This window comes from Pollachius pollachius (genome assembly GCF_949987615.1).
Source record: "Pollachius pollachius genome assembly, chromosome: 3".
NCBI classification, from domain to species: domain Eukaryota; kingdom Metazoa; phylum Chordata; class Actinopteri; order Gadiformes; family Gadidae; genus Pollachius; species Pollachius pollachius.
The window spans coordinates 41,931,174-41,941,564 of NC_136936.1; the positions used below are offsets into that span (position 1 = coordinate 41,931,174).

The window sequence follows — 10,391 nt, forward strand, 5'->3', positions numbered from 1 at the left end:
TAAAAAAAACCTATATAAGCAACCAATGAGTTCAGGTCGACGAACCGGCCTTGCCAGAGCGAGATTATCTGCTGTCGAGCATCTTTCTATTATGACACACACACAACCACAAATACACACACACACACACACACACACACACACACACACACACACACACACACATACACACAATCACACAATCACACACACACACACACACAAATACACATACACACTAGACACCATAAAATGTAAAATACAGCTCAGCTTTGTGGGCTGCATAGACGGCTGTCTCCTAAAGTGACTAATATAACACTGCAGGCTGGGTGAGTAATTTGCCATGATCATCCAGCTACGATATACAAGTCAGACAAGAAAGCGGAAGGAGAAGAAATAAATTAACCCCAGGCCAAAACACTCATGCATTGCTCACTTTATTTAAGGGACGAACAGCGTAGACGGTCCGTTATTGTGGAGCAGCTGTTAGCAAATAAGCAACACCGTTCTGTAACCAGAGACTGTAGGTCACGGGTTACCTTTTACTGGAGTTTCAACACGTATACCAGGGACTCATCGATCAGAAAAATCCCCATACCACGGCATTTCGCTAGACTAACACAAACACAGAATGTCACCTCTATTACGTACCAACTTGATCAACAATGTTTATGTGGGAGGTCAATGTTAAAGTGACATGAGAAGTTTTCTGAAGACCACATAGACCTAAATCTTAATGAGCTTTTTTTACACTGTGTAAGTGGAAGTCTGAATAGTCATCGGTCCAGTTGTCTCTGGCCGGGGGAACTCCAGCTTTGCATTTCCCATCAAGGAAGCAACAGAGTTTCAATGGAACTAAGTTGAGAGACCACCCATACAGATGGCCAAAAAAATGTAATATACGGTCCCTGAAGGAGACACATGTCATTAGTCCCAAATCAGCCACACATGTTGAACATCAAGCCATGCCAAGACGCGGAACCGGGGAAGAGTCGAAAGAGTTAACGTCCATCCTAACGCACAGGAAGCAAACTGTACACCTGCTGTAGAAGAATCCAAGACAAAGCAAACGTCTGACCAACAGGGCCAAACTACGGCAAACCTTGCTGACGGCTCAATGTGCTTTGGCCAATGGGGAGGATAGAAGTAACCAATCAGGGTGCTGGCAGAGATTCTGTCTGAAGATACTAAAGTCTAAAGTCTAAGGCCCTTTAATCTAGACTTGATTAGCTTGCTAGGGTAGATATGCCATTTCTGAAGTCATATAATAAACACATGCCCATATTATTCTTTGTGACAACAGGAACAATACACCAATTCAAGCTCATTTTTACCTAACCGATATAGACTCCTCTCAGTGCAATACTTGTGTCAGAATGCCACCCTAAAGCCAGTACAGGCCTGCACACATTTGACTGGATTTTGTAAATAGGCATAGCTTTTCGTCATTGAGATGAGGCAATCAGTCTTAAGGCAAGAGACAGAGGGCTTAAGTTCTCTTAGTCAAACATTAACTTTAGGAGCAGGGCCTATGTGCTTCTTGAAAACCAAAGTATTTTCGCTTGAAGAAGGCAAACTCTGTTAACTTTGACTCATAACAAAAAGTGTGGCTGATGAAAGGCAATTCCCCCCCACCCCGTTTTCGTCCCCATTGAATAGTCTGAGGGGGAAGGCAGCCATAACTCAATTGCCGGGCCTCCGACCCAAGCAGTACCTTCCCAGAAATGGAACAGGACTGACCTCACTTTTAAGAAATGCCTTGCAGAAACAAAAGCCAGTATTCAGAACCATTTTTTCCACCTTGCCTCACAGTGGATCACACAGCAGAGCAGAAAACATTAGCATGTTTTTTGTGGAGAATAAATAAAAAAAGAGAGAGAGAAGTGGGGGAGGAGAGGGTGTGTGTGTGTGGGGGGGGGGGGGGGGGGGGGGGGGGGGGGGGGGGGGGGGGGGGGGGGTTGTGAGTGAGTGGGTGTGGGGGGTGAATGGGTTCGGGTCATCTATCTATATTTTTTGCTTTTTCACTTCCTCTCTCTTTTTCTTCTTCTTCTTCTTTTTCTTCTCTCTCTCTCTCTCTCTCTCTCTCTCTCTCTCTCTCTCGCTGAGGTTGGCCTATTTAGAGTGCAAGGTGATAAAAGGGCCGAACTCAGAGACCCCAGCCTCAGACTTCAAGAAGGGCTCATATTGCAGGACTCTGTCTGCTGTAATGGCACTGGCATGCTTTTGTCTACTCTGAAGTGGGCGGGGCTTCAGACACAGAAACTACACAGTTTTACAGGGTCTCATTGTAGGTTTGAAAGAATACAAGAAACAGGCTCATGACCCACAGGCTTTATCCATACACGGGTCGGGGGCCGCCGACTGGGGTACGCCTAATACTTCCTTTCAATTGGTCGCAAAAAATCTTCGTTTATAAAATCGACCAAGGTTTGTTCCACTGATAGAATTTAACTTGGTAACATGACAAGACCAGAACTCAGAGCAAAGTGCCCTTCTCTGTACTTTCAGGTTTGAAAGGACAATGTCACATTGGACAGACACGCAATGGGCAACCGTACGGCCAGCAAAGTGTTACGGTTTTATGATTAGAACTTTTCCACATTTGTGTGTTTTGTCATTTTTTGCAGATGTACACATTGTTCAGGTTCTTTAACCAAATTTAAAATAGAGGAGGTAAAAGACATGGAATTGATGTTGATTGTTAGGCCTCCATGTAGATGAGACAACTAGAAGAACAATGGGCCACTATGTTATTTTACACTGAGTTTGTTTTGGCTTTTTGCCTTGCCTGTATCAGCAAGTCTGTGTGTGTGTGTGTGTGTGTGTGTGTGTGTGTGTGTGTGTGTGTGTGTGTGTGTTTGTGTGTGTGTTAATCCTTGCAGTGGATGTGTTCATGCACAAAAGTGAGTGTGTGTGTGTGTGTGTGTGTGTGTGTGTGTGTGTGTGTGTGTGTGTGTGTGTGTGCGTGTATGTGCCTGCATCTTCTAACTATAGACACTAATCCTTTTAAATTACTGGCCAATAATATGGCTAACATTATTCAGGCATGTTAGGCTAATCTGAACTCACTATGCGTACTAAAATAGATTTAGTACTGTTAAAAGAATTTAAAAGAAAGACTGCTGACAGAATATTGGGTCAGTATCTGGTATAACCTATTACTTTCCATAGTCTAACACATAACACATACTCTAATTATGTATATTTTTAATAAAAATCCATAACATAAACACACACACCTTTCCACAAGTTCCCTCCCTACCGAGGGCTCCCTAATGAGCCCTCGGTAATAATTACACCATATATTCACCGAGACTATTCAGTGAGTAACCATAGCAGCATAAATCTCCAGAATGCCCCCACAACTTTACAACGATGCTGTGTTTCGGATCACATAAGACTCAAGCAATAACAGAAGTGTTACTACATATGTTTCTTCATTAACAGTTCATTTATTAATATTGGATTTCGAAAGCTACAAAATGGCGCAGGGTATAGAATATGGAAAGACACGTATTGGCCTAGAGGGCATAGGGCAAAACCAAATTTGGACGATAGAGAACTCCCTTGGAATGCCCTCTATGTTGTGACCACAGCCTTTAACGTTTGGTCTCAATAGTGCCTTTGTGCAGCCAAGCCCAGATGGCGATCCAGGAAACATCAGCCCTGGCTCTACAGTCCCAAATCTTCATAAAAAAGAACGTCTGCGCACAGGCCACCTTTTTTTTTTTGGTGTTATATTGGGAGTATAGCATTTGTGACTGCACGATAGCTGGAGATATATATATATATATATATATATATATATATATATATATATATATATATATATATATATATATTACTTTACGGTCGTGCAAGGTTGACGGTTTAAAATGAACCATGGAGTTGACCTTTTTACACTCGGGTGCACAGGGTTGCAATATGAACACCCACGAAAAAAAACGTCCCGGCCAAATATATAAAACCTGTGTCAATAGTTAAAAAGAGTACTTTTCGAAAGTCTAAAAGTTGTTTTTTCGATAACCCCGGGTCGTATACGTATCATCTCTCTTTGTAAAGCTGGGGCTGCCTAAGAATAAGGAGGGAAAAAAAGCATAGGAAAGGCGCAGAAGTGTTCCCATAATGCGCAGAGCGCTGCGTATCAGATTACAATAACATACTTGGAGCCAGCGAGCCCCCGCCTCCCCCGCCCTCTTGTGAGCATCGCGTGAGAGCGCAGCCGACTCTCCAACTTGATTGTGATTAATGCAAGAGTACTATTTCCATGCCAGACCAAAACTATACACGAAGAGAAATTCTTAAGGTAACCCGAGAAAAACCGAGGGGCCAGAAACGGTCTGCTCGGGCGCTCAGGAAACTCCTCGAGAGAAAGACAAGAGGCTTTTGATTAAAGCCCTGGAAAATAGAAAAAGTACTTTTACCAAACCAATTTTGTAAATACTTTGAGTTTGTAAAGACGTGTACAAGCTTAGTATGCCTGCAAAGCATGTGGCCATAGAAAGCACTTTTTTTTCGTTTTGTTGCGTTTTTTTGTAATCACAGCCCACATATGAATAATAATATACTTTCATAATTGTATTTAGCATATTTATAATCTTATCATAAAAATGTACATGAGGATCGCAATGCACTTGTTTTTGCACGATCCATTGTGTTGATCACTAATATTACCACTATAAACTAGATATATTGTTGGATATTCATAACATGGTAATGACTATAACATACAAAGCTGTGTAACACGTTGCGATTATGGAACCGAGCAACAACCGTAAACACATTAACCTACACAAACTCCAACTCATCATATCGACTCCAAAGTGTTTGTCTAACACCATGTTGGCCAAATCGATGAGGAAATTAAGCAAAACTTACGGTTTTTGAACGGGCTTCTTCCGCTTCTTCATAGCGTAAGTCCCAGCGTTACCCAACATGGTGTCACTCGGCTTATTGTTCAATGACAAGAAAGTAAAATCCAGTCTGTAATAGAGGGGCTTTATCCATGTGATCACAGTAGCCTACTCAGCCATAATTCAAAGATCCCTCAAAAGGCAAAGTTAATTATGCCAATACAAGAATCCGTAAGGCATTGACAGTTTCCCAGCAGTCACAATTGACCTTGATCGATGTGCGGGTGAAACTCGTGGGATGGAAGGAAGTTTTTGAGAGTTTTTCCTTCAATAGAGCTACATAGCGTGATTACCGATGGGTATCTTGCGCAAAGTTTTCTCCCTTTTGTAATCAGCCTGTGTCCAGCCCCGGTATAAACAACACTGCCTCGTTATTCAGAGTCACTTTTTGGTTGGATGTAAAGTGATCGCTTTTCGGAACTGGCTTCGCGGCGTTGCAGGTAAAGTTGGCCTATCGGTTTTTGGCATGGGGCGTTTTCAGGAAATCATATGTACAGTCAGAGCGTTTGTTAAGGTGGACTGAGCGGTTGTGTTCAGAGCTGTATCATACGACAGGGACACACTTTGTTATTGTTATTTTATATTATCGTGTTCTAACCTTAATTTTTTAATACAATATGTAGTTATTATATAACCTTAATAATGCTGCTTGCAATATTTATAGTCTGTATATATTGTAATTTGTGAAGCCCTTATGCTTTAATAAAACTACATAAATCATATTTTCTTCGCGCACGCACACAAACACACACACACACACACACACACATACACACACACACACACACACACACACACACACACACACACACACACACACACACACGCACAACCACGTCACCAGTTATATTTGCTTTATTAATAAAGATTGGCATAGTTAATACAAACATGGAATAATTACGGGAGGGATTCAAGAGGTAAGAACTGATCTTCGCGCAATAAAGCATCATATGCCCCATTAACCATTCTAAATCATGCACATATGGACCTTCGTCTAAACCATATAAAGAAAAATGTAAACTTCAAAGAGAGACAATTTTTTATACATTTAAACTCAATGACCTTTTGTTTCAAATTGGTATTATTCAAATTAACTTTTTTTCTTATTTATCTTTGGTGCATATCGTCAGATTTGGTGTTTCAATGTCATATTGAATCTCCACTGATTGTTGGCGCCTCTTGCGGTTGCCATATGCAGCTCATTCACTATAGCTGCCTAAAAGACTTTTCGAAAATACCTCGTAATAATCCTTCCATATACATAAAAACATATTTGAGGCATACATCTAAGTAATTGAGAGACACCAATCCCTTAACTGTGAACGTATTTGAATCTTTTTGGTAATGTAATGCTGATCTTTATTTTCTCAACACTTATTACAACACACCTACCTGACAGCAAAAGAGGTGTTGCCCACAGTTGCCATGGAGACCATTCAGTCTATCGACCTCTGGTCTATGTAAACAGTAGTCTTTGTCTTGAACACACTGCACTTCCTTATTACAATTGTCTATGTCCCCATTCAGGTTGAAGTATGCCAGAAATTCTAATGATGTTTACTTGTCTGATACTTCTCTGTACATCAGCAATTGCGCAAGACACCAATCTTGCTGGTATCTTTTTTTTTTTTTTACATGTAGGCTATTTTAATTTTTGTTTACCAAAGATTGAGATCTATGTTATCAATGCAAAGCTGCAATGCAATTTTTTTGTGTCAATATGCAAGAGTGAGCTTTTCTTTTGTTCGTGGCTTTTGCTTTTGGAATGTTTTGATAGTTGCTCAACATTCTCCTATTCTAGGAAGCTGCACCCTATCCAATGCCTGAAGGCCTTCACACAAACCACTTCAATAATAATACAAAATAGAAATCACATTGAGATATAAAGATGTCAATGTCATTACATTTCCTCCCTCCATCTGAATGCATGGGCATTTGTTTTACATTCAGGGCATTTGGCAGACAAGCAACTATTCATACACATATATACTGTCTGACGGAGTCAACCATGCAAGTATTACACACATATATATATATATATATACAGAGGATTTGTGAATCAAACTAGCAACCAAAAACTAGGTTGTTAGTTAAAACTCTACCTCCTGGGCTCAGCAGACCTGACGGTTTGTAGGTGTGTATGAGAGAGAGAAAGAGTGTGAGAGGGAGAAAGAGTGTGAGAGGGAGAAAGAGTGAGAGAGAGAGATAGAGAGAGAGAGAGAGAGAGAGAGAGAGAGAGAGAGAGAGAGAGAGAGAGAGAGAGAGAGAGCGAGAGAGAGAGAGAGGTTGTGTGTGCATGTGTTTTTATGCACACAGTCTGTGTGTCTTTTGTGTACGTGTGTGTTCTTCATGCAAGCACACATGTCACAGTTTGTGCATCTTGTGCAGAGTTGCAGAGGTCTTTCAACACTTCCCTTTTAGCACAACTCATCATGCCAGGAAGTTGCATATCTCCACCCTTCTTTTCGTCCCTGAAGGCATATGTTTTTTTTTCTTCTTCTATATATATCCAAGCCATACTCGGCCAGCTTGTGGCATTGCCACTGCTCCCCATATACGGCCCCTTCATATGGAGTAGGACAACAGAGCTGCCAAAGAATCATCCAGACAGTTAAGGAGGTTTGAAGGGGTGGAGGAAGTGGGTGGTGTTGGTGGGTGGTGTTGGTGGGTGGTGTTGGTGGGTGGTGTTGGTGGAGGGGGGAGGGGGGGGGGGGGGGGGGGGTCAGAACAGGGCAGTTCGGGCTCCATCGGCCGCAGAATTTGACGTGTGGTTGCTTGGTGAGCTCCATGCAGCTGTTCCCATGGGTTTAATTCATTACTCCTGTTTGTTTGCATGGCCACAGTGCATTCCTGTGTGACAGCCACCGGTGCAGAGCCATCAACACTATGGCTCAATTCTTGATTTCCAGATCGAGCCCAGCGTTTATTTGGTCTGGCGGCTGAGTTTTCAGTTGAGCTGACAGGCCCTACCTCACAACCTTTTATTGTTCTGCTAGCAATATGGCCCTGCTCCTCAGTTTGCCCAGCATTAAACCTTTTCCGCGTGTACGTGTGTTACATTTGCAGCTGGTTGGCCTGTCATCTTGTTAAAAGGGTTTCCACACATTAAAAAAAGGCATTATTATTATTATTATTATTATTATTATTATTATTAATAAAACAAAACTTCTTAGTGTAGATCCCTTTTTCAAAGCCCACCACTGGTTAATTAACAGCTAAGTAGCACTCATATCTAACACCAAATAATACAATCGAGCTTTGTGGAAAGAACTGATTTACTTGAGCAATATTTTTTCTTGTTTAGTATTTTTTTATAATGTGGATGCGACTGTGGATGCAAGAGTAGATTATCAGCATCTGTCTGTCTCACGTGATGTTTCACCAGTCTGTCAAACTCAACTCGGTGTCCTTTTAAAAACACGCCCAGTGTTGAAGGCTGCTGTCCTCTGGGAAGGCCATAGCGTGTGAATGCTAGACGGGCATTCACTGTTTAACACACATGGATTTAGCTGAACCCCCAATATACACTCCACCGCGGGCCTATTACAATTAACATGGGGGCGTATAAATGGTCCTGGGAGTGTCAGGATATCTGTTCATTTGCGCTGGCGCAGTGGGAGAGTTAAAGACTGGTATTATTAGCAAGCTGCAGGGATTGGCTCTGTGTGCGCTCTGCCGGGATACAGAAACCACATCGGTGGCCAGCAGACAAATGCTTGTAATTGCTGCCCCATGTCTGATGTTTTCCTGTGCTCTTGTCTGTAGACAAGGCCCTTCCTCTTTCAACGGACAGTAATCAGAAGTGTTCAGCACCACCTGTGGTGGGCTTGACTGTGGCATCACAACCACAAACAAATCAACAAAAGAAAACAAACCCTCTTACCACCAGCATAACAATTAGCAGAGGTAAACAAACACACAAACATGCACACAAATAATTAAACTAACTAACTAACTAGCCTCATATCTCAAGTCAGTGATTCGAATGAAAAAGGTCCAAATAGTTAATAATAAATAACAGACAAGACAATTATCTTTCACAGCTACAATTGAATGCCAATTTGATGGGCTTATCAATCATTCTTCTTGCATCTTTGCTGTAGGATCGACATGAAACGCAAATTGCTTAATGACCATAATAATTCTAAACATCATAAAATCCAGTCTGCAGAATTTTCTTTCAAAGGTGTGTTGAGTGAGCAATACAAAAAAATAATGTTGCCATGGATTTCCAGCTGTTTTGATTAAAAACAATGCAGGCAAATTGCCTCTTCATTGGCACTCTGTGCTGCAGAAATTGAAATAAAACCTACCATAAAACCAAGGGGAGTTTGGCAGAGACAGAGGATTGCCAAATCCCTCAGATGGCCTCACAAGGGTAATTCAGCCTTGAGACACATGAATGTTGAGTATTGTTGTTTTACTGCTCTGTACATTATTCACACATTTCTTGGGATCCTTCTGTGTGTGTGGCTGTGTTTATGTGTTGGGTCAGGCAGTGTTATAATAGTACTTTCAACTTGGACAGTTTTTATGTGTTTGTGAATTATTGTTTTTCTGTGTGCGTATTAATTTATGTTGGTCCATTTATATAAAAAATTGAACAACTTGTGCTTAGGAATATTATACTGTTCCTCTGTTTAGACTAGGCACATTCAGGGAGAGACTTAATTAATGAGTGGATGCAGTGGTTGCAGGAATATAAATCTGCTAACACGTATTTCTCCTTAACAACACAGCCAATAACATGCCAAATATAGCCCATGCCAAAGTGTCATTACAAGAAGTTACACCACTGGGCTGGCAGAAAGTTGCATACACTGGCCTATATGAAATATGATGTGGTGCAACTGACGCTTTACTGTGTTTATATACATGGTTTCTAGGCTACAGAGGAAACAGCCGGTCAGTCCAGACATTATGTGGCAGGTTGGCAGAATAAAACCCTATAAAAACAGCTGTTCTGGTTAGCAAGTGTTAGTTATTTTAAATATTAACCATATATTTCAAATAAGCGTATATTATATTATCCAATCCCATACAGGGCAGGATTGTCTTGCCTCTGACACATGTATGAAGATACATCAACAATGCACTTTTATTGGAACCTTCAGTCTGAGGACAACGAAAGGAAATATGCGAATTAACTCTATGATCATTGACGCCATCTACTGGTTACATGACAATAAACAATAGTTCAATCCAAGTATTAAATAAAGATCTTATTGGGAAAGCATTTAGATAAATTATTGTTGATTTGTGGGAGAATAGTGATACTCATAATTACTACGATAATACTGAGCCAAAACGCTGCATTTACACTCTAGTATTTGTGCATTTAATTTGTATTTATGTATTATTATCCAAGATTCAGGGATACGACTAAAATAATATCAAGACTTATCACTCCAACATATTTGGAAAACAAAAATACGTAATATTGGTGGTAAAATATTGCATGACTCTTAAAAGATGTTAAAAGCCAGGCAGTCATCTCGG

The 10,391-nt window shown here is 41.0% G+C and overlaps 1 protein-coding gene across 1 annotated transcript in view; it reads right to left on the reverse strand.

Moving 5' to 3' along the window:
- The window catches only part of ahr2 (aryl hydrocarbon receptor 2), a 40,254-nt gene extending 34,923 nt beyond the window's left edge, over positions 1-5,331 (reverse strand). Inside the window, exon 1 of the mRNA XM_079733628.1 lies at positions 4,858-5,331. Coding sequence (XP_079589754.1) covers positions 4,858-4,916 — 59 coding nt within the window. The 5' untranslated portion in view covers positions 4,917-5,331. The remainder of the gene's footprint in view (positions 1-4,857) is intronic.
- Positions 5,332-10,391: the final 5,060 nt, after the last annotated feature.